General features: G+C 41.0%; 1 protein-coding gene across 1 annotated transcript; it reads right to left on the bottom strand.

Moving 5' to 3' along the window:
• Nucleotides 1-1,157: 1,157 nt before the first annotated feature.
• On the bottom strand, nucleotides 1,158-21,053 carry LOC134405820 (vomeronasal type-2 receptor 26-like). Its single transcript, XM_063137071.1, has 6 exons — nucleotides 20,235-21,053; nucleotides 11,636-11,863; nucleotides 10,872-10,998; nucleotides 8,589-9,486; nucleotides 6,068-6,224; nucleotides 1,158-1,577 (listed from the first exon to the last, which is right to left on the bottom strand). Exons 1-6 carry the CDS (start codon nucleotides 21,051-21,053, stop codon nucleotides 1,158-1,160), a joined length of 2,649 nt encoding a protein of 882 aa, XP_062993141.1.
• Nucleotides 21,054-25,259: the final 4,206 nt, after the last annotated feature.

The raw sequence follows: 25,259 nt of genomic DNA, 5'->3' as shown, positions 1-25,259 counted from the left end.
AATGGGATTCATCACTCACTGCTGTTTCAAATGAGCCATAGGAAAACTAAAGAAGAAAAGAATGAAAGAAATATGAGAAAGAAGGAAAGAAGTGGGAATAAGTCTTAGGTCTTCTTTAGCCACAATACTCTTATGTAGTTCATTCTTCCTTTTTCTTATTTACTGAAATGCAACCCCACCATTTCATACAGAAGAATCTCTAAATTTTCTTATACAGAAGCAAAAAATATAATTAACAGTACAATCCTATTTAATTACATTTAGTTTAAAGGGACTTACTTGCAAATATGAAGATATAAGATAGCAGCCTGAATGGGCAGTAACATCAATCACATTTGTTTCCAATTAATCATGTTTAAGACAGCATCCTGAATTTACAGGGAAAGTTTTGAATTTATATTTTAATTTATTTCTATTATATTGTTGGAAGTATCGTTTTCTTCCGATTCAGGAGCATTAATGGAAAGCCTTAGAGATTTGAATAAGTTATTTAAAAAGGCAGGTCAATAAGGCTAAGCAAACTGGATACCCTCCCTCCCTCCCTCCCTCCCTGTCTGTCTGTCTGTCTCTTACAAACCCTTGAAAAACTTCACATATTCATACTCATTTGTTTTGGATTCATTGTTCTCTCTCAGCATATTAAAGGAACAATGCTGGATTCAAATTTAGTTGTGCTTAGAACTGTACCATTGAAATCAATGGGATGAGTCAGCCATAAATAACTTTAGTTCTATTGAGTTCAATGGGTCTCTTCTAAGCATGACTATTAATCCAAACTACAGTTTCATGAACCAATGGTGTACGTGGTTTCGATATCCACGTTATACTCCAGTTCAATGCCTTATATTTCCCGGTCTTTCCTTTTCTAATCATACCCCCTCTCTTTCTGAACCATCTAATTTATTTATTATTTATTTATTGTTACACTTATATACAGCCTCCATAGCTAGAGCTCTCTGGGCGGTTTACAGAAATTGCCACTAGCACTTATATGTGCAGCTTTTATGGGATTGTGAAATGCACACATCCCACAACCTGAGATCAAGCATTGAACAAAGGTTCTTGCTTCCTCATAGAGAAGAGTTCCACTTGTGAGAGGAGCGTCCACCCAACTTTTGAGGATCCCACCTCCCCAAGCACAGAATGGCTCATCCCATTCAGGAGGGTCTCCTCATTCTCTGGGTGAAGGAAGGAATAGGGAAGTCCACATCCTGAAATCCTACCTGTGGAATCTTGTAAAGACCCAAGACATGTGCCATGCATGCAGAGGTATCAGCACTTAGTCCACCAATGACCCCAATGAGATTTTTGTGAAAGCCACATTTGTAGTTGGGCACGATCTGACGTGATTTGAAAAGCAGGTCCAGCGTAGTACGATATGTCATCCTTGCATTGGAGTAGCTGTCATAGATGTGGAATCCGAGAGTGACATTGGGCAAGATCTTGGGATTCTCATTGATCTCATTAATGGCAAACACCAAGGCCAAGATGTGCTGGTAGAACTTTGTCACTACGCTGCAAAGAAAGTGATTTCCTTTACTTTGACAAGAGAATTCTTCAGTGAATTTAGTCACAGACTACAAGGAAAGGGCACAATCCAATCATGATGAAATCCCATTGAAAATAAGAGAACTGTTGTCATGATGTACATTTCCTTAATTGTGTTCAGCAGAGGCTGGTAGCTTCAATTTTGGAGGGGCTGTAAATCCATTCTGTGTGTCTGTCAGAATCAGTCAGAACCCTAAAGGAATTATCCAAGGCAGGGAATGCTTTTTGGGAGTATGGTTCAGCACTTTGGATAGTTCGGTTAGAGTTCTGCCTCGTTCGGACTGAAATGCAGAATGGATACATAGCCCCACTTAAAATGGATCTACCAGCCTCCGCTTCTTGTGTTTATGGCAGGGGAGTTGTTAGTAGGGCTATGCACTGCCTTGGATCCAAATCCCCCAATCCAAAGCTGATTGGGGTGATTCGGACCCTTCTGAACCAGATCCGAGGCATTTTGGGCGAAGGCCGAGGTGACCCAAAGCTGAAGACATATCTGGTGCCTCTATCACTGCCGCCATCTTTCTTCTGGTGGCTTCCAGTGCCGCCGCTGGTAATTAAAGGGAGTAGGCCCCACAATTTTAAGCCAGCACCCAGAAAACTCTCCCTACTTAACTAATGCCTTCGCCGTCCACTGCCGCGGACAGAGGAGGCCCCAGGTAAGCCACCTTCTCCCCTGCCCCTTACCTGGGTCCACCACCGCTGCCGGCTTCTACTCTGATGACGCTGAAGCCCAGAAGTAGGCCACCGGGGGGGCGGTCTTACCGGCACCCCAAAATCTCTGAGTTGCCTTGGAGGGCCCAAAATTCACCTTGGCTTTGGTGCCGAGGTGGATCGGGAACCTCCAAGGCAGGCCCTACATGGATAGGGGTTCCTTCAGGGGCTCCGGATCAGCCTCTGAGGCAGATTAGGTGGTCCCTGCACAGCCCTAGTTGTTAGGCACTTCAAAGATTCATGACCCAGCCCCATAGATTACAATCTGTAAAAAATTAGCTTAATTTATACCTCTATATATGATCATTTTGAAATAATGATTAGGATTTATTTAAGATTTTAGAGGCAGCAAAACCAGTCAATTAATTTCTCATTCAAAGGACTTCAGATAGAATAAATTGCACTTTGCTCATAAGCAGGACAAATCAGTAGTGCCAGTTTAATTTTTAATGCTGTGGAAAAAGGAACAAGAATGGTGCTCCAAAAATGTAAGGAATGCCCTATTGATTTAATACCCCTTTTAAAAACTCAACTCAACATTACATAAAATGTGGTTCCAGTCTCTCTCTCTCTCTCTTTCTCTCTCTCTCTCTCTCCCCGTTGGTTGGGCGGGGCAGCATATATTTCATTCCATATGAAAAGCAGGAATATATGCAGCAATATTTGTTGGAGCCTTTCCTCAGATTATGGAAACAAGACTAAATGTAATTTGTTATTACAAGGGCAGTAAAGGACACCTTTACTGCCCATCAAGTCCACTTACATTTTCATCTGCAAACTAAATGGGGAAAATATGTTCAATATCCAAATTTAAATTGGATGCACGTTGGTTTTTGTTTGTCTTTGTATATTAGGGTGACCATATGAAAAGGAGGATAGGGCTCCTGAATCTTTATTAGTTGTATTGAAAAGGACATTTCAGCAGGTGTCATTTGTATATATGGGGAAAACCTGGTGAAATTTCCTCTTCATCACAACAGTTAAAGCTGCAGGTGCCCTGCCCTCTTTTAAATCTGGTCACTCTAGTATAGCTCCTGCAGCTTTAACTGTTGTGATGAAGATGGAATTTTACCAGGTTCTTCATATATACGAATGACACCTGCTGAAATTCCCTTTTTATGCAACTGTTAAAGATACAGGAGCCCTGTCCTCCTTATCATATGGTCACCCTAACTGTATATGGGAAATAAATAAAAAATATTTTTGAAAAAGGAAAGCCTGAGAAAAGACGTGATATCTCTCTTCCTGTAACAAAATACCAATGTCAAAAAAATTCCTTCTTCTTTATGAGTTTTAGCTCTGTCCTGTGAAAACTCAATTTCATGAAGATGGGCCTGCATGCACTTGTTAAACCATGTGTGTGTGTTTTTTTCCCCCCATGCTTGTCAACTTTCACGGCTCTTCAAAGCTGGATTAAAACTCTTACCAATTAGACTGAATGATTTCAGCTCTGTTTCTGTGAGAACTTCTTACACTCCCAGAGAATTCTGGGAAAAACAGTCAACCTGATGATAATTGGGTCACATTTGTTGAAGTCTTTTCAGTATAAAACGAGAGGGGCTATGGCTGCCCCTGGCCTTTGTTTGGTGAAATTTGGCTTTATCTTGGACCTGCTTTTGGCTTGGGACTTTGCATCTCATCCTTTAGGCCCTATTCTTTGTGAAGACCTGTGCTTAAATGCATATGGACAGGTTTAGGAAGCCTTTGTTATTTCCTGACTGTGTATCTTGTATGCCTTTTATTCCCCTCTTCTCCTTTCCTTATGTAAATAAACTTAATACCTGCCTCAAGTGTTGTGTGTGCTTCCTTTGAAATAAGTCTGGTAATAAATCCAGAGTCTTCTGATTGGTTATTGGTACTGTGTAAAGTTTCAAGCCCAGGTCTTTGAAAGAGAGGGTGCCACCTTGGGCCCTTATTTCTTAAGTCCTTGTAGTGTCCTGTAACATCTGAGAATCCTCGGTTCATCCTGAGGTGAATGTAAGAGGTGACAGCAGCCTACCTCGGTAACTGTTTATCCTTGCTTACAGTTCAGAGAGTTAAGGCAACCCGCTTCCTCCATTCCCAGTCAGTCAAACAGAAGAGGGCAAAAATGTGTTCCCTGTTCCACTTGGCTTAAATTTTAGGGGTGTAGATTTTATGATAATGATTAGGAGAAATGTTTTAACAATTAGAACAGATTTACAGGTTGAGCCAGTTACCCCGGGGGGGGGGGCTTCCCTCACAGAAGGTCTCCAGGCACTGGCTGGACAGTCAACTATAGGGGTTACTCTAGCTCTGGACTGCATGAATCAAGCTGGAATTCAGCTAGATGTCTTCAGTTAGATATCCTAACCCTTTGATAAACTGAGCAGAATGAACAAAGGTAGGTTGTTTGGATGAAACTGGTGGTTGTCAGGGGCTGTCGTGTTATGTGAACCCATGCAATGTTGGTTATCTGAGGGTTAAACAAACCTACAACAGACTATGGATTGTATGAGGGTCCTTTTAACCCCCCTCCCCCAGTTGTCATGTTCACAAGACATAATTTTGAGGTTGGGGATTGCATATTCTTAATGGCAGCTGGAATGACCCATTGCTCCCCTAGGGTTAACCCATGATGAGCTGTCATGTCATGCAAACTGGGTCATTATGTCATGATTTGTGAAATTATTGCCTCTATCTTGATGGTCATGAAATTACTTTGTGTATAGACTGTCATACCTCTGTGCACCATCAGCACTTAGCAAATCATAATCTGAAACCTACATATCACTGAAACAGCTAAATGAAACTAACATTGAATTTATTGCTTGCTACTCTGGTGCCTGACTTTGTTTTGCAAGTTGTTTTAAGAAGCATATGTCCCAAATTTTGTTCCTTTGTTTCAATGGCACTTCCCTTCAAGTAAATAGGTATAGAATGTTTGCCTTAATTGCTGTTTCTCATCTAGTGTACATTATAGCCAATACGTACGTTTGCTTTATAATCACAAGATGAATGCTTCAAAGTGTTCTTTAAAAATACCCCCCTCCAGGGTTAGAGAAAATAGAGCTTGCTTCCATGGTAACCACAGTAATCTACACCAAGCAATAATCTGCTTGGTGTAGATTTGGCCTATTTGTCACTTATTCCTGAGCCTGTGTCCTTATGGAAAAAAAATGGACTGAACATTCAAAGAGGACATTTTCATTTCCCTCTTTTCCAAAATGGATTTAATGAACATGTATGTTCAACCAAGGTTATTATCCATTTATCCATCCATTCTTCTGGCCATTACTATTAGCGCATTAACAGAGCACATGATTTGGATGTAGATGGTCAAATGTTCCATTTCTGGCATCACCAGTTAAAAGAATCAGGTATCAGGTCACGAGAAGCCCTCATGCAGAGAGATGCCTCGTCAGGAGAACCAGTAATAGGCTAAATGGAGAAATAGTTTGTCCTGATATAAAGCAACTTCTTATGCTCCATTCTTATTTTATAAACATAGTATTAATGATACTCAAAGGAATGAAATCAATTTGCAGCTTTAAAAATCTATTTGCAGTCTATTACTACTAATATTAATAAGTGTCCCTGTTTTCAAACCGATGAAAGCCGTTTGCAGTTACAGAAACATGAAATACACTAAAACTGAAATCAAACCTCTTTTCATAGGATTCCTTACATTGGGAATGGAATAGTTTCCTCCGAAGGGTGTTTGTCAAACACAATATTGGGGGACATGTAATGAATATGAGATGCAATCCCACCAATGAGGAATTCACCTGCCTGGTACCATTCATGTGGAATATGAAGAGGGTCATTCCCAGTGCACTTCAGAGTTTGCCGTTCGCCTGCCATATGTGGGACCATCACCACCGCAGTTATCATCACCTGGGTAGTCAACATCCATCTTGCGGTCACCTCTCCCATGTTTCTCTACAGAGTCACGTCTCCCACCAGCTTCATTCAAACAATGGTTGCTATCTTCTGCCCATACACTTCTTAAAATGAGAAAATATCCTTAACAGTGGTGTATAATCATGCCTTGAATGTCCTTTGCAAATCATCAACGAATACCAGGAAAGGGAAAATGGTTCAAAGTGACAAATCCCTGATTTTAGGTGATTCCTTTAATCTATGCTGTAAAGGACATTGTAGGATTCTAAAATGTCAGTCTATGACGTGATGTTCAAAGTGACAAATCCATGATTTTAGCTGCTGCCCATAATCGATGCTGTGAAGGACATTGCAGATTTCTAACATGTCAATTTATGATTTAGTTGAATTTCTTTGTCTAATGCCTTCTTAAAAGAAACTGGAGGTTTGAGCTAGTGAATTAATTGCAGTGACTCCAATAATTACAGGGGAGATAATAACTTTGGAGACTGTGTGATATCTCTGTTGTCTCTACTGGTGAAACAAACAAGTTTGTCAAAAGTTGCAATGTTTTTCTGCTGCTCTTCAGTGGAACAACAACTGTGCGGCCAGTTCAGATAGTTCGTCAGTGACCTCCATTGCTGGATTCACACTACTCTTTAGGTTTTCCCAGTGATGGAGTGGTACAAGAAACATAGGAAGAGCCCTGCTGGATCAGACCAAGGGTCTATCTAGTCCAGTGCTGTGTTCACACAGTAGCCAACCAGCTAACGACCAACAAAGCCGGTCATGGTGAAACTGCACCCTCGCACCCATGTTCCCCAGCTACTGGTGCACACAGGCTTACTGCCTCAGATACTGGAGGTAGCACATAACCATCAGGGCAAGTAGCCATTGATATCTTTCTCCTCCAGGAATGTATCCACCCCCACCCTTTTAAAGCCTCACCACATCTTGTGGTAATGAATTGCATAATTTCACCATGTACTGTGTGAAGAAGTACTTCCTTTGATTTGTCCAGACTCTCCCACCAATCAGCTTCATGGGATGACCCCAGTTTCTAGTATTTTGAGAAAGGGAGAAAAATGACAGTATGGATGCTGTTTTTGAATGTCTGTAAACCACACACCAAAGGAGTTAAGTAGATACAGATCAATACCCAGCTGTGTAGATACATGTCAACAGGGCAGCTGTTACATTTTTCAACTTCTCTAGAAGCAGATTTTCCCCTCTTCTGTGTTGCACAGCTGGTGAAGGACATTTTGCTACCTGATGCAAAGGAAATACTGGAGCGTCCCCATTTCATATAAATAAGAAAATCAGATTGGCATTTGAACCCTATTTTGACACCAGAGTTGGGGGGGATGGGACCCAGCAGCAGACTAACTTCGGCCTCACTAGAAGCACCTGCTCCCTAAGGCAGTTGTTTCTAGGGTTGTGCACGGACCCCCCGCTCCGCCCTGCGGGCCGATCCGAAAATTTCGGATCGGCCCGCTCTGCTCTGCTCCGCCCATAGTCCGCTCCTCTTCACCGCGGAGCTCCGGCTCCGAATCGGAGCTCCGCAGTGGAGGGGAGTGCGGCCTAGACTTCCTGGTTGAGCCGCGGGCTCAATTGAAGAAGCTGAGGGACCACGGACGGACGCAGGTAAGGGAGAGGAGCGAGGGGGGTCTTACCGGGCCCTGCCGCTGTCAACATCCTGGATGACACTGGCTTGGTTGTCAACTGTATAATATTTTTGTTATTATTTTATTTATTTATATACCGCCCCATAGCCGAAGCTCTCTGGGCAGTTTACAAAAGTTAAAGACAGTAAACATTAAAAACAAATACACAAAGTTTTTTAAAATAAAAAGCATAAAAAACATTATTAAAATTCATTGCTGTGGTGTCTGCCTTCTGTGAATACATTTATGTTGATAAAGGTTAGACTTGTAATGGAAGCTTTTTCCACACTCCGTACACAGAAATGGTTTTTCACCTCTGTGAATTCTTTGATGTAAAGTAAGGGTGAACATACGACTGAAGGTCCAACTACGGCTGAAGCTTTCCCCATATTCCATACAATTATATGGCTTCTTTCCTGTGTGGTCATCTGTTTGTTACACAAAGCCATGAAATTTGGAGGGGACCCGGTTGGGGAAGGGCTGTTCTAAACAAAAAAAGAGAAGTAGGTGGCCCTAAGTTGTTCGTCATCAGTTTTCCACAACACCACAGTCACCTCTGCATATCCTATTCTCCATCCTGTCCTCATGGTTTATATGCTTTGGGAGAATGAGAATTTCACTGGCACTTTCTGCCTCCTTAGGGAAACTTATTTTGGCATCGTCTTCTCTGTGTCTCTCTCCACCATCTTGTTGTGTAAACTGTAGGTTTTTTGTTTAATGATTATATATTTACTTGCATATGTGAGAAAAATGGTTGGATTGGTCAATTTAGACATGAAGGTTAGAAAGAACAGTAATGAAAGGATGAACTTCTCTATTATTTACATCTTTCTTCGCATTAGCTGCTCTCTGGTGTTCAACTCAGGTCTCACCACAATAATGTAGCATTTGGGGAAAAAGATGCAGCTGAGTAACCCAGCACTGGAGGCCAAGATGGAGAAGATCTCCACAGCCACCATGTACTTTCCTTGTGTGCTGAGGTAGGTTGGAACAAAGGACACCCACACACTGCAAAAGACTAGCATGCTGAAAGTGATGAATTTGGCTTCATTAAAACTGTCAGGCAACTTCCTGGCCAGGAAGGCCACAGTGAAACTGACAATGGCCAGCAGACCCATGTAACCCAGAACACAATAGAACATGAGTATAGAACCTTCATTACATAGCAGTACAATTTGTTCTGTCATTGAGGTCATGTCAACATCTGGGAATGGAGGAGACATTGCCAGCCACAGAGCACAGATGCCTGCTTGGATATTGGAGCAGGAGAGGACAATGGAGTATGCCAATCTTTTTCCTACCCACTGCCTCATCCGTGATCCTGGTTTGGTAGCCATGAATGCCAAGACCACAGATATCGTTTTTGCCAAGATGGTGGAGAGAGACACAGAGAAGACGATGCCAAAATAAGTTTGTTGAAGAAGGCAGGTGACCTTCTTAGGCTTTCCGATGAACAGGAAGGAACAGAGAAAACACAAGAGGAGGGAGATGAGGAGAATGTAGGTGAGGCTTCGATTGTTTGCTTTGACCATGGCTGTGTCACGTTTCCTTATGAAAATGCCAAGCACCAGACCTGTGATTAGAGACAATAGAAGTCCTGAAGAAATGGAAATGATGGCCAATGTTTCTTCAAAAGCTAGGAAATTTGGAATCTTAGGAATGCATTCATCATGGAACTTATTTGGATAGTGACCTTCTGGACAATTGAGACAAGATTCCATGTCTGAAAACAAAAGAATAAATATGTCAATTTAAAAAAGGAATCAAACTTTTATCATGTCTACAAATTGCTTCACCTGGAGTCTGCCAAATCTTATATTTTTCACTAGGGCTGTGCACGGACGCCCCCCCCCGATCCACTTCGTGGCCCGATCTGGAAACTCTAGATCGGGCTCGATCCTCTTCTGGCCAATTCGCCCATTTCCCGCTTCGTGGAGCGAGATCCAGCTTCACTGCCATTGCCGCATGGACGGTGGCGGCAGCAGCGCCAGGTAAGCCATCCTTCCACCCCCTTACCTGTGTCCGTCATCATGGGCTTCAATTGAGGCCCTGGCTTGAAGCTGGAAGAGGCCTCGGCCTTCTCTTCCGGCTTCAACCGGGACCTCAATTGATGCCTGCAATGGACGCAGGTAAGCCTCTCTCCTCCCTGCCCTCTTACCTGGCTCTGCCACCACCTCATGGTCGGCGGTGCTGGCGGCGCCAGGTAGGCCAACCCCCCTGACCCCTTACCATCATGGGCTTCAATTGAGGCCCTGGCTTGAATCCGGAAGAGGCCTCGGCCTTCACTTCCGGCTTCAACCGGGACCTCAATTGAAGCCCACGATGGATGCAGGTAAGCTTCCCTCCTCCCTGTACCTGGCTCCATCACTGTCGCCGCAGGGACTGCGCCAGCAGCACCAGATGAGTCCCCCTCCCCCCTCACTTACCTGTGTCTGGAGCTCCAGATTGAGGTGATCCTCTTTGCCTCGATCCGCAGCCCCCTGACTCTTTTCGCCTCCGCCTTTTCCGGAGGCGAATCAGGCCACCTTGCTACTACTTCTCTGAACCAAAGAAAAGCAGAGCACAGCCCTATTTTTCACCATTCTAAATTTTCAAAAACTTCTTGCAAGATGATTCAAGAGAAATGCCGTTGTTAAATTTGGTTATGTTCTCCATCAATGAGATGTGGTGATTGTTCTAGTGGACAATCTGGATACTTTTTCTCAAAATCATGAGTTCTATGTTGGAACAATAATTTCAGGACTAGTCCAAAAACATGTGGGCCATTTCTGTCTTATCCCATCCTAGCAATTTTCCTTTCCTTCAAGCACATTTATCTTCTGTTAGCTAATAGATCATTCATACTAATCATGTGTTGTATGGAAAGTACTCTGCTTCAAAAGACTCTGAGTATTTCCCTTTACTAAATATGATTAAACAAACTTCTGAAATTAACAGGAGTATTTGATGAATGGAGAATGTAACTACTTCCCTACATTGCAGGAGTTTTGGGATTGATTTTGTCCCTGAACTTCATGGAAAGGATGTAATTGACTACAGATCCTACAGAAGACTTTATTTCCTAAAACAAAATATATCTTTTACAAAGCTTAATGTATCATGTCCTACCCTTCTGGTTTGAGAACATCCCATCTGGACATGGAGTACATTCATAGCAGCAAAATTCGTCCCCCTCCTTCTTTTTCTTGCTGTAACCCGGACGGCAGGGGTCATTACAGAGGGAAAGAGGTGGCAGCTGTCCAAAACATTACAAGAGCTTAGTACTGAGAACATGTTTGTGGGGCCAAGTCATATCAGTAGTTTTATCTGTCAACATCAAGACCAAGGATATGGGACACTGGATGGGTTTGTGCACAGATGGCAAGTTCAATGGCAGGAATACTTGTTGTTCTAAATATTATTTGAACTTTAGAAAATTTAAAGTCTAAAACCTGATGTACTAAGCTTCATACACACTCTAGTAAACTGCATTTTCCTTAATTAGCCCCATGAATTGTATAATGTGCTTAGAATTCAAAGTAAGGCCAGTTACTAGATGTGTGTCTCATAGACTGTACAAGAAAGTGTTGGGGAGTGGGGAACATTATTTATACTCTCTTAAGCAGTGTTCTATGCTAGTCTGAAATGTCATCTCTGAGTACTGCCTTTGGCTTGTCTCCACCGGAATACCCATCACCCACTTATTAATTTTCTCCTTTTTAAAAACAGCTTTCCATATTTAAAAACACAACAGAAAATTCCAGTGAATTTCAAATATAATTAAGCCTCTTCTAAAGACATGCTTCACCTTGTTATCTTTACATATATTACCCTTCTTGTTTCAATGGATAAGCATCAATATTTATATTGGAGGGATATAGTTATTTTCCCACCAGAGTCAAGGTTCTCTGCCAGTTGATTTTGTCCTCAGCTATGGTCAATTCTTCTCCTGGAGGAGCGTGAGGATCCAGCCTTCCCACTTTGACCCTGGTATAGGAGTTATTTGGGAAAGTGATCAAGTTGGTAACATCAAATCCACCTGCTAACTCTCCACATTCATTAAACATAATTTCCTCTCCAGCGCTGTTGTTGAATGAGATCCTTTGAATCAAAGAGTAAAACTAGATAAAGAAAGAGAACAAATATCTGAAAACCTGGAGGAATTGAGATTATTTTCCTGTGTTTCTCTCTCTCTCTTTTTTAACCGTGTTAATCTTTTTATTATTTCCAAACACCAATAAATAAAAAACACTACAGAACAAAATATAATACATATAAACAGACACACCCACAAAAATCAAACAAAACAAAATCAATCAAAAACAAACAAACAAACACAAAATAAAATATTCTTCAGATATTCTCTCCAGCAAAAATATATAACAATTTTGTTGTAATTTTTTTCCTTACTCTATCACTATCAAAACCAAATCCCTAATTAATCTCTCAACATTTTCTACAATTTTGGTTGAATCCACAGATATACAAGTCATCTTTTTCTCGTCCTCTCGTAAAGTTTACAAAGGGTTCCCATTCAATTATAAATCCTACAGTCAATTTCTCTCTGATTGTTGCCCTGAGTTTCACCATCTCTGCTAGTTCAAACATCTTCAGTAGCCATTCCTCTATTGTGGGCACTATTTTGCCCTTCCATCTTTGTGCATGTAGTAGTCTTGCAGCTGTCATCATATATAAGAATATAGTCCCATAGTTCTTTTTCATCTGCTCATCCATAAATCTCAAAAGAAAGTATTCCAGTTTCTGTTGGATATTAATTTTTAGGATCTTTTGGATTACAGAATGGATTTGTATCCAGAAAGTCCTTACTTTTTTGCAGGGCCACCATGCATGGTAGAATGTCCATTCCTGCTCTTTGCATTTCCAGCACAGTCCTGATGCCCCTTTATACATTTTGATCAATTTTGCTGGTGGCATATGCCACCTATACAACATTTTGTAAAAAGTTTCTTTAAGGTTAGTACTTAACGTAAATTTTAGCCCTCTTGTCCACATATTTCCCATTCTTCCATTGGTATACTATATCCCATATTCTGGCCCCATTTTATCATACATCCTTTCACTTTTCTTCCTCCATCTCAAACCTCAATAAGAGTTTATAAATCTTAGCAATAACATGTTCGTAGTTCATACATAATCCCTTTCAAATTCTGACTTTGTTGTTTCAAAGCTACAGACTTTTTAAAAAATCAATTTTAAACCTTTTTGACATTTGCATATATCCAGAAGTAGCCCCTCCTTGAACTGTTAAGAGCAGCTGCATAAGAAATCTCCCAGACGGAGAGCTTATCTTGAAAGGAATTTTAATTGCAGAGCCATCGTCAGGAGAGATTGATTGATAGCCACCTTTTCAGTAGCAAGTAATAAATCTCATTTAGCACGGCAATAAAACCCTTCTGAGCTCACTGTTTGTTGGACTTAAAAGTGAAACTAACTAACACAGCCGTATTTACAAGCCTATGCCACCCAAAAAAACTGCCCCGGTGGTGAAGCCACGCTGGGTTCAACACGCGTCTAACAATACCATTAAAAGACTTCAAAGAGTTGTTGATCCAGAGCTGGAGACAGAAGAAAAACAAGACGAATCTACAATAACAACAAAGGAGTTGAAGATGGCTGCCGAAGCTGGCGCAGAGCCAGCAGGGCAAGAGGAAATGGTGGATCAAATTTCAGCTATGCTGAAAAGTCTTAAAGCTGAGCTTTTTATGAAAATTGAAACGGAAATTGACAAAAATAATAAGAGGGTGGATAAGCTGGCTGCAGAAATGGCTATAAGAGATAATCAATTAGGCTTTTTGAAGACAGAGGTTGATCAAGTGAAAAATCAAGTTAAAGAAATTAAAAAGACTCAAAATGATCAAGAGGTGAAATTTAAAGATCAATATAAGAGACTGATTGCTATAGAAGATAATGCACGAAGAGTAAATATGCGCGTTCGTAATATGGTGGAGAAGAAAGGGGAGGACCTCAGGAAGAATATTCTAAGCTGGTTCAAAGAACTAGTCCCAACCCTGCAATTAGTTGAAGAAGATGTGGAGCGTGCTCACAGGGTAGGGGTTTTCAGAAGTGGTGCACCCCCCAGAGATGTTTTGGTGAAATTTTTAAGCTATTACAAGAAAGAGCAATTGATGAAGGAATTAAGAGCATTGGGTGAGCTGAAGTTCCAAGGAGCAACAGTGCAGGTCTTTAATGATCTGTGCCAACAGACTTTGGAATGGAGACGCAGTGTCAAAGTCATAACGGAGGAATTGAAGAAGAGAATTCTTTATGCATGGGAATATCCGATTTTTCTGCGTTTCTCATACAACGGGGAAAATCACAGGGTTTTCTCTGCCCAGCAAGGCATGGAGCTTCTTGAGAGCTTAGGTTTGGGTCCTCAAAGAGATGCTGGTGGCGGTGCAAAAAGTGATGATGAAGAAGAAAGAGGAGCAGTTGGGGGGGTGTAGATGGTTAATATAGCGATGATAAGAAATATATTAATTAGTTCCTGCTGGCTCTGGGTTCCTGGCTTCTTTCCCCCCCCAAGGGTAAAAAAAATGGCGGAAGTATTAGACTTCCGGGTATATATTGGGGGAAAAGTGATGGGAGGGAAGGGGGAAGTGGGGTGGGAGGGAAGGGTATGTTTGAGGTGTTGTATGTATATGTGTGTATGTTATGTTTTCAACACGATCGGGATCAAATAGAAGATCAGAGAACTGAATATGGATAAGAAGTTAAGAATCTCAACGCTCAATGTTAAAGGTCTGGGGGCAGTCGTAAAAAGGAGAAGCATTGAACAATTGTTAAATAAGGATGGTTCTGACATGATATTTCTGCAAGAGACTCATCAAATTAATGGGGAAAAAAATGCTATTCGATTGAGATGGCCAGTCTATTATGAAGTATTGTTGGGGACGTAAAAAAAAAAAAGGGAGTGGCCATTTTGATTTCAAAAAGAACTGGGTTTATGATGGAGGATATTAAAAAAGATGAGAATGGGAGATATCTCATGATTAAAGGTAAACTGGAGGGGGGAAAATATACTTTGATTAATATGTATGCACCAAACAATAAACAAAAAGAATTTTATGAGGAGGTATTAAGAGAGATGGAAGAATTCAAGGAGGGGTATGTAATTATGGCAGGAGACTTTAACATGGTTATGGACAATAGAGTAGATAGGTCAAATCCCTCTGAGGTAGAAAAGAGAAACAATGTTACTATTTTAAGCAAATTAATTAAAGAGAAGGATTTTTGTTGATTCTTGGAGAGTTCTCAGAGGGGCGGACCCAGGATTTATGTTTTATTCTTCAGTCCATCATACATACTCCAGAATTGATCATATTTTTGTATCTAGAGATTTTGTAACCAAGACATGTAGAATGGAATTAGGGACAATCAAGGTATCAGATCATGCACTGGTAAGCTTAGTTTTTGCAGTTAGTAAGGAATACAAAGAAGCATTAAGGTGGAGATTGAATACTAAGATATTTAAGAATGACAAAGTAATTGAGAAAATGCAGAAGGAATTGTCAGAAACATGGGAAATAAATGAGAAGGGGGGAACAAGAACTGCAGTGGTTTGGGATACCATGAAGGCTGTGTTTAGGGGGAACTGCATTAGGGAAACATGTAAATTAAAAAGACAAGAGGCAAGGCAGGCTACTCTAGAAAAAGAAATAATAAAGCTGGAAACATTTTGAGACTACTCTCAGCTCTCTGCGTGCTGCAGTTCGCATGCTATATTTTTCTAAAAATCGGGTAAACAAACAGGGACAGCGCGGGTAAACCGGCGGTTTTTTGGGTTGTTGTTTTTTTGAAGCGATGACAGGCACATTCAACTCCCAATCCTGATGAGAATTGATCACCTCATGAAGCATCCTCCAATCCCAGCATTTGAGGGGGGGACTAACACCTGTCTCTTCTGCCAAGACTCTCGTTCACGCACTGGTTATCTCTCGGTTGGACTACTGCAACCTTCTTCTCTCTGGCCTTCCTTCGTCTCACATCAGTCCGCTGGTCTCTGTCCACCACTCTGCCGCTAAGATCATCTTCTTGGCCCGCCGCTCTGACCATGTCACTCCACTTCTGAAATCTCTTCATTGGCTTCCAATTCACTTCAGAATCCAATATAAACTTCTCCTACTGACCTTCAAAGCTCTTCACTGCCTAGCTCCTGCCTATCTCTCCTCTCTCATCTCACACTATCGCCCCGCTCGGGCTCTCCGCTCCTCCGATGCCATGCTTCTCGCCTGCCCAAGGACCTCCACTTCCCTTACTCGGCTTCGTCCTTTTTCTTCTGCTGCCCCTTACGCCTGGAACGCTCTTCCAGAACACTTGAGAACTACAAACTCAATCACTGCTTTTAAGACTCAGCTCAAAACTTTTCTTTTCCCTATAGCCTTCAAATATTGAGTTTGTTCTGACTTTACACTGTTGGTTTTGCCCTACCCTGTGCCTGTTTACACTTCCCTGTGCCTGTTTGCATTCTCCTTCCCTCTTTATTGTTTACTACAACTTATTAGATTGTAAGCCTATGCGGCAGGGTCTTGCTATTTACTGTGTTATCTGTACAGCACCATGTACATTGATGGTGCTATATAAATAAATAATAATAATAATAATAATAATAATAATAATAATAAGAATATTGGCAAACTAAGAATAAACATAAATTAATAGAATTAATAGCACAAAAAAAGGAATTAGAAAATATTAATTTAGAAGAGGTTCAGAGGAATTTAATTTATATGAAAAGGGAATATTTTCAAAACAGTAATAGGAATTCGAAGATGCTTGCCAAACTCACACAGAAAGAAAAAGCCAAAAATGGGATAGGGTTAGTAAAAAATAAGCAGGGTAATGATTGTCATTTGATGAAGGATAAAATAAAAAAATTTCAGGATTTTTTTGAAGAGTTATACAAGAAAAGAGATACCCAAATGAAGAGGACGGAGGAATATGTGGATAAATTTTTGAAGAAAGGATTAGAAAAAGGACATAAGGAAATAATGGATAATAATATATCGCAAAGTGAAATAGAGAAGGTTACCTTGCCCGCCTCTTTCCCCAGCAAGATCGACTGGTGCTGCCTATGAAGATGCATCTTCATGCTGCTGGTTCCATAATGCCCTGTAGATGAACCCCTGCTTAGGGTGAGTTTGCAGTGGCGACAGACAGCAAAGCGAGGATCCGCTCCCAACTCAAAGTGGTCCCACACTATACTTGTCTTTCGCTTCCGTGGTGACACCACCAATTGCCCGCCTGAGCTCTCTGGTGTTGCCACAGAAACAGGGGTTGCAGCGGAAGAGGTGTGGGATGAGACTGGGGAGAGAGCCTCGGCCTGCTGCTGCTCCTCCTCAGCACCCACCGCCTCCTCCTCCTCCTCCTGCCCCTCCACTGTGCTGAGAAGAACCTCGTCTAGGAGGTCTGGAGACAGGTCCATCATCGGGCTCGTGGGCTCAAACGATAATGAAGGAGTTGGGGATACTCCCCCTCCTCCTCTAATGGCACTGCTGCCACCTGCCTCTTGTAAAGGGGCACTTTTCCCATTCCCACCCTCAAAAAGAGAATGCCGGGCACAAGTTGCAGAAGAGAGTGGCTCTGCCTGCTGCTTCTCCTGCTTCTGTTGCGGAGCAGCGAGCCAAGGAGTTGCCCATTTGATTTTCACAGCAGGAGAGGTAGCCTGCTTACTGGTGCCAGCTTGACCCCTGCCTTGACCACTGCTTTCAGCATGCCCTGCCACAGACATGCGCCTGCTCCCTCCTCTCATGATGATATTATACTAATACTACTAATGATATCTATAAGAATATACTAATACTACTAATACTATGTATAAGAATAAAATATTAATACTAATAATAATATGTATAATAATAATATGTATAAGAATATAATAATATGTATAAGAATATTACTATATGTAGGGAAATGGAACAAGAAGTGTGTGTGCTTTGCCCAAACAGGATTTGAAATGCTCAATCTGTGACTGTTGCACTTCACAAACAGTGCACACAGCACACTCACACAATAACACAGTCACACACACAGTCCAAGTAACAGAGAGAAGAAATAGAGAATATTTTTTTTTGGTATTTTTTTTGTATTTTTTTGTATATAGAAGGAAGAAGGAAGATGAAACACAGTCAGGCTTTAAGAGGGGGGAGGGTGGGGGACAACCAAACAAACAAACAAACACACACTCCAAAATTTAAAAATAAAGTTTATATTAAATCAAAGTAAGGGAAAAACACAGAGCAAACTAAGCTAAAAGTCAGAAAGAAGCAAACATATACACACACACGTGCCAAGCTAAATCCTAATCTATCTCCAAACACAGCAGCAGCAACTAACTAAAGGAGCTGCTCTCTCCACGAACGCCAAAACCCACAAGACGCTACCAGCTCAAAGCTCTGAGGGTGCCTCTGCCTTAGTCCCCCCCTCAAATGCTGGGATTGGAGGATGCTTCATGAGGTGATCAATTCTCATCAGGATTGGGAGTTGAATGTGCCTGTCATCGCTTCAAAAAAACAACAACCCAAAAAACCGCCGGTTTACCCGCGCTGTCCCTGTTTGTTTACCCGATTTTTAGAAAAATATAGCATGCGAACTGCAGCACGCAGAGAGCTGAGAGTAGTCTCAAAATGACCCCCATCCACGACTCTCTAAGCACAAGAATTTTCAGAACGATAGCATCAAAAGCAACACAGTTATCCCCCTTTCTTTTCCGCAATGCAATCCTATGTGCGAAATGTTTCAAGATGGCGATCGGATCGGACCGCGGAAACCAGAGCACTCCGAAAATGGCCGCTTCTCTTCACCTTGCTTCTAGGGGTCCACGGTCCGCTTCTACTCCGCCTCTGGGCAAGGCGGAGCAGGCCAATTTGCTCCTGCTTCTGCACTTCTAATCGGAGCGGAGCACAAGGCGGTTGAATAAATTTATAGCTGAATATATAGGGGAAGATCAATGTGGATTTGTAGCAGGTAGACAAATGCATAACTTAGTGGGAAGAGTTTTAAATGCAATACAGGTGATAAAAAAGTCTAAGATTAAAGCGGGAATTTTAGCATTGGATATTTTCAAGGCTTTCGATTGTGTGAGCTGGCAAGCTTTAAAGATGGTTTCAAATAAAATGGGATTTGGAAATAAATTTAAAGCTATAATAGAACAGTTGTACTCTCAAAATACAGCCGTAGTGGTAGTGAATGACGGAGTTACAGATAAGATACGACTAGCCAGAGGGACAAGACAAGGATGTCCACTCTCGCTGGTCCTGTTTGTAATGGTTATGGAATTATTGGCGAATGCTCTTTGCATTTCCAGCACAATCCTGATGCCCCTTTATACATTTTGGTCAATTTTGCTGGTGGCATATGCCACCTATACAACATTTTGTAAAAAGTTTCTTTTAGGTTAGTACTTAACATAAATTTTAGCCCTCATCCACATATTTTACCGTTGTGCCATTGGTATACTATATCCCATTTCTGGCCCTGTTTTATCATACATTCTTTCACTTGTTCTTCCTCCATCTCAAACCTCAATAAGAGTTTATAAATTTTAGCAATAAAATGTTCGTTGTTCATACATAATGCCCTTTCAAATTCTGACTTTGTTGTTTCAAAGCCATAGGCTTTTTAAAAAATCAATTTTAAACCTTTCTGACATTTGCATATATTCAAACCATTGACATGGGTACCCTTCTTTTGTCAACCCTTCTCTTGACTTTAATTGATAATCCCCTTGCCATGGTTCTAAATTATCATGGTATGTCCACCAATTGTAACTGCCTGTCCTCTCCCTTCTTTGGTATGCTTCCTGCACTGATATCCATAATGGCATTTTTTGACATAGTATAGGTTTATATTTATTCCATATTTTCAGGATAGCACGAAGTATATAATGGTTGTTGAACTCTACATTAACTTTAAATTTCTCATACCATATATAACCATGCCACCCAAATCTCAAGTCATATCCCTCTAAATCCAATAGTCTTTTATTTTTCAACAGTACCCAATCTTTCATCCATACCAACTTCCTGTATTTTCCTGTATGAGAGAAAGTGTTTGAGAATGCAAGCCTTTTACATTTGTGTATAGATTGCATTGTGTATTGCTTTTGGAAACAAAGCAATATGAAATCATTTACAACAACCCTAATGATTTATAATTTGCAGGTACCATACGGCCATGTTCCCCTACATTAGTATATTCAATAAATGGTAATGAAATAGAAACAAAGGAATAATACTTTCCTGGACCTCTCAAGATCTGTAATTTATATTCAAATTTCCCATTATTGCTGTCTTGCACACCAATGTATACAACTTATTCAAGTAAGGCCTTTTCCCAGCAAATTCAACACATGTGCTGGTATGTGCCAATCACTAGGCATAGGTTACTGTGTACTGCAGGTCACATCAGTGTGTGGTTTCAAGGTTATTGCAAACAACAACAACAGCAACACCCATGGTTAGAGGGATACATTACCTGCCAGGGTTGCAAATGTTGAGGTGCCAGCCCTCTCATTTCTGCCATTGTTCTGTGGTTGAATGGAGAAATATAAGTGCTGTATAAAGTATGAGCAACAACATAGACAGCATTGTAGATACCGTAACTGTGGCCAGTCATGTTCATTTCAAAGAAAGGTGAAGTTAGGCTCTGCAGCGATTCCTGCCCAGTACATGATTCAGTGTTGTCACTTGGTGCATCAGAATTTGTGATAGGGCACCCAAAAGCTTGCTCCCAGAATTCTGTGATAAAACCATCTGCTTTTGCTCCAGAGGGGTTGATAATGTGAAGAAATTCTTTGAAACCTGGAGGCTCTTTTGAATGAATAGTGAAGGAAATAGCGCCATGGAACATTTGCATATTAACAGGCTTGTGAATGTAATGTAAAATGAAATCTATTTGGGCTGTTGTAATCCACACTTTCCCTTCAGCGATAGTTGCGCTATACTCATGATGTGTGACAGGAAAAATAGTTGTAATCAATATAACATTAGCCAGCCACACAATGGATGAACTTTCTCCATAAATAATAAATACAGTGGCTTTCTTCTCCAAGAAAATTGGAAGATGACTCAGTATACCATTGAAAGTCTCAACCCAGTCAAAGAACTGCCAGTATGCTTCGAATCTTTCTGTGAACTCTGAACAGATGCCATTCTGGGAAAGCATTAGCTTCATGGTCCGCAAGAAGTGTTCTCCCCCTTCATCATCCAGAGTAATGAGCCCGACCCATTTCCACCCAAAATGTTGAAGCAGTTGGACAATTCCTTGGTATTGAAGGGCTTCATTGGGGACCATGTGGTAAAAGGATGGGATATGGGATTCATCCCTTACTGGTGTTTCAAATGAACCATATGAAAACTGAAGAAAGAAGAAATAAATGAAAGAAATATGAGCAAGAAGGAAAGAAGTGGGAGTAGGTCTTAGGTCTCCTTTAGTGAAAATACAGTAATGTGGTTCAATCTTTTTTCTCTTCTTATTTACTGAAATTCAGACCCTCCATTTCATTCAGAAGAATGTCTTCAGTTACTTATATAGAAGCAAAAATATGTAATTATCAGTGTAATCCTACAAAATTGCATTTAATTTTATTGGACTTACTTTCAGATAAATAGGTATGAAATTGCAGCCTGAAAGGCCAGTAACGTCAATCACATTTGTTTCCAAATAATCATGTTTAGGAGGACAGCATCCTGAATTAACAGAGAAGATTTTGAATTTATATTTTAATTTATTTGTATTATATCGATGCATCAAAACTTGGAAGTGTCATTTTTTTTTATTAGGGAGCATTAATGGTAAGCCTTAGAGATTTGCATAAGTTATTTATAAAAGGCAGATCAATAAGGCTAAGTGGACTGGATGTTTACTTGCTGTCTCTCTCCCTCAGCTCCCTGTCTGTCTGTCTGTCTGTCTGTCTGTCTGTCTGTCTATCTGTCTGTCTGTCTGTCATACTGTCTGTCTTACAACCCTTTGAAAATCTTTACGTACTCATACTCATTATTTATGGATTGATTTCTCGTTCTCAGCATATTAAAAAGCACAATGCTGGATTCAAACGTAGTTGTGCTTAGAACTACCATTGAAATCAATGTGACGAGTTAGCCATTAGTAACTTTAGTTCTATTGAGTTCAATGGGTCTCTTCTATACATGAACATTAATCCAATCCACGGTTTCATGAACCAATGGTATAAATGGTTTTGATACCCTTGTTATACTCTAGTTCAATACTGCATTTCCCCCTGTCTTTCCATCTTCCTGAACCATCTAATTGCCAACAGCACACAGATTCGCACCTTTCCTGGGTTGGTGGAAATGTGCACTTCCCACAACCTGAGATCAAGCATTGGTTCTTGCTTCTCATAAAGAAGACTTCCACTTGTGAGAGGAGTGTCCACCCAACATTTGAGGATCCCACCTCCCCCTGCAAGGAATAGCTCATCCCATTCAGCAGGGTCTCTTGATTCTCTGGGTGAAGGAGGGAGTAGGGAAGTCCACATCCTGAGATCCTACCTGTGGAATCTTGTAAAGACCCAAGATATGTGCCATGCATGCAGAGGTATCAGCACCTAGTCCACCAATGACCCCGATGAGATTTTTGTGGAAGCCACATTTGTAGTTGGGCACAATCTTATGGGATTTGCAAAGCAGGTCCAGCGTAGTACGATATGTCATTCTTGCATTGTAGTAGCTGTCATAGATGTGGAATCCGAGAGTGACATTGGGCAAGATCTTGGGATTCTCATTGATCTCATTAATGGCAAACACTATGGCCAAGATATGCTGGTAGAACTTTGTCAGCACGCTGCAAATAAAATGACTTCCTGTAGTTTGACAAGAGAATTCTGCAGTGAATTTAGTCACAGTCTATAAGGAGAGGGCACAATCTAACCATGATGAAATCCCATTTAAAATAAGAGAGCTGTTGTCATGGTGTACATTTCCTCAGTTCTGTGCAGCGTAAGCTTGTGGCTCCAATTTCGGTGGGGCTCTAAATCCATTCTGGGTTTCAGTCAGAACCAGTCTGACCCCTAAAGAAATTATCCAAGGCATGGAATGCATTTTGGGAATACGGTTCAGCACCTTGGATAGTTCAGTTAGAGTTCTGGGTGGTTTGGACTGAAACCCAGACTGATGCATAGCTCCACTGAAATTTGAGCCAATGGCTTCCACTTCTTGTGTTCATAGCTGGGAAATTGTTAGGCACATTAAAGATTCATGAACCTGCCCCATAGGTTGCCAATTTGCATAAAATTGGCATATGCTAAGTCACACCATTAGATATGTGAATTTAGAAATAATGACCAGGGTTTATTTAAATTTCACAGGCTACAAAGCCAATCAATTAATTTCTCATTCAAAGCACCTCAGTTAGAATAAATTGCACCTTGTTCAAAGTCAGCACAAATCAGTAGCGCCACTTCCATTAAAATTAATTTGCAATGCAGTGAAAAAATACATGCAAAAATAAGAATGGCTGCTTCACAAATGTAATGAATCCCCTATTAATTTAATTCCCCTTTTGTAAACTCAACACAATGTCATATAAAGTGTGCTGACCGATTCTCTCTCTCTCTGTGTGTGTGTATCAAAATGCTTGGTGGGAGGGTTAAAGAGAGGGGCAGAAGAGATAGAGGAAGATACTGAGAAAGGAAGCCTCCCTCTCTGTGAATTCTCTTTTTCCATCACCGCCACTTTCAGAGATGTGTTTGGTGGAAACAGAAGAGACGCCTTTCTGGTTGTGACTCCCAGGCTGTAGAACTCCCTCCCAAGTAAAGGTGGGATTGATCCCTCCCTCTTATGCTTCCTCCAGCTGGTAAAGACTATTTGGTTCAAGAGGTCTATTTTAGGGGGACAATATTTTTGAAATCAAAAAGGAGGACATCATGGTTGTCCCCAACTGGGCATGTTCCCTAACATGTCCAGCCAGTTGTTTGTCATCAGTTTTCCACAACCCCACAGTCACCTCTGCATATTCTATTCTCCATCCTGTCCTCATGGTTTATATCTGCTTTGGGAGAATGAGAATTTCACTGGCACTTTCTGCCACCTTAGGGAGGATGTGGCGTTATAGGCTTGTGAGCCTTAACTCCCAATTTCCCTGCTTTTTGGAGTTTGGTTGAAAACTGTAGAGCCTTTAACGTTGTTTTGTAAACCGTAGGGTTTTTGTTTATTGAATTGAAACAAATGAAACCACAAGAGTGTTAAACTGCATGAATTACTTATTGTTAAATAAAAGTTATTTTGTTTCACAAACTGAATTGAATTCTTGAAGTACCTGAGATTATATGGTGGCAGTAGTGAAGGAAAAGGGTGAACAGAGGGGATCACAGAGTGCTTGGTTGGTGACTGTGGGACCAAGAAGGGTTGGTGAATCACAAAACCAGTGGGAAGCAGTATACCGATGGTGTTAATGGTTGGATTCTTTATAAAGAAAGATCAAAACAAGGCCCAAAGGGACAGGTCATGACATGGAGCTAGATAAATTCCTGGAGGAGAAAGCTATCAATGATTAAGAGTCTTGACAGCTATTTGTTACCTCCAGTATTAGAAGATGTACACTTATCTACACATCTTGCTGGGGAACATTGGTGGGAAGGTGCTATTGCACTCATGGCCTGCTTGTGGGTGTCCCATGGGCAGCTGGTTGGCTGCTGTGTGAACAGAATGCTGGAATAGATGGACCCTTGTTGTGATCAAGCAGGGCTCTTCCTACATTCTTATGTGTTAAAGGGCTCTCTGCTGGAAACAACCAGGAATTTATGTAGCGCAAACCTGGTTTATTCATACTTGGTGACGCAACAAAAACAAAACAAGAAACAACCCTACATAACTCTCCCTCTTTTCCAAGGCGGGATGAATCTATATTTATGTTCAACCAAGGTTATTATTCATTCATTAATGCATTCATTCATTCTTCTGACCAGTGCTATTATGTCATTAACAGAGCCCATGATTTGGATGTAGATGGTCAAAGGTTCAATTCCTGGCATCACCAGTTAGAAGAATCAGTTAGCAGGTCATGAGAAGGCCTCCTGTAGAGAGATGTCTCATGAGGAGAATCAGTAATAGGCTAAATGGAGAAATACTTTGTCTTGCAATAAAGCAACTCCTTATGTTCTATTCACATTTTATAAACATAGTATTAATGATACCCAAAAGAATCAATTTGCAATCTACTACTACTACTACTACTACTACTACTACTACTACTACTAAAGTATCCCTTTTTTCAAACTGATGAAAGCAGTTTGCAGTTACAGAAACATGAAATACAACTAAATTAAAACCAAACCTCTCTTCATAGGATTCCTTACATTGGGACCAATACCATTTCCTCCGAAGGGTGCTTGTTGAACACAATATTGGGGGACATGAAATGAATGTGAGATACAATCCCACCAATGATGAGGTCACCTGCCTGGTACCATTCATGTGGAATATGAAGAGGGTCATTTCCAGTGCACTTCAGAGTTTGCTCTTTGATTGCCATGTGTGGGAC

This window comes from Elgaria multicarinata, chromosome 11 (assembly GCF_023053635.1).
Source record: "Elgaria multicarinata webbii isolate HBS135686 ecotype San Diego chromosome 11, rElgMul1.1.pri, whole genome shotgun sequence".
In the NCBI taxonomy this organism is placed as follows: domain Eukaryota; kingdom Metazoa; phylum Chordata; class Lepidosauria; order Squamata; family Anguidae; genus Elgaria; species Elgaria multicarinata.
Note: the sequence above shows the minus strand (reverse complement) of the source record. Positions and strands in the feature narration are given on the sequence as shown.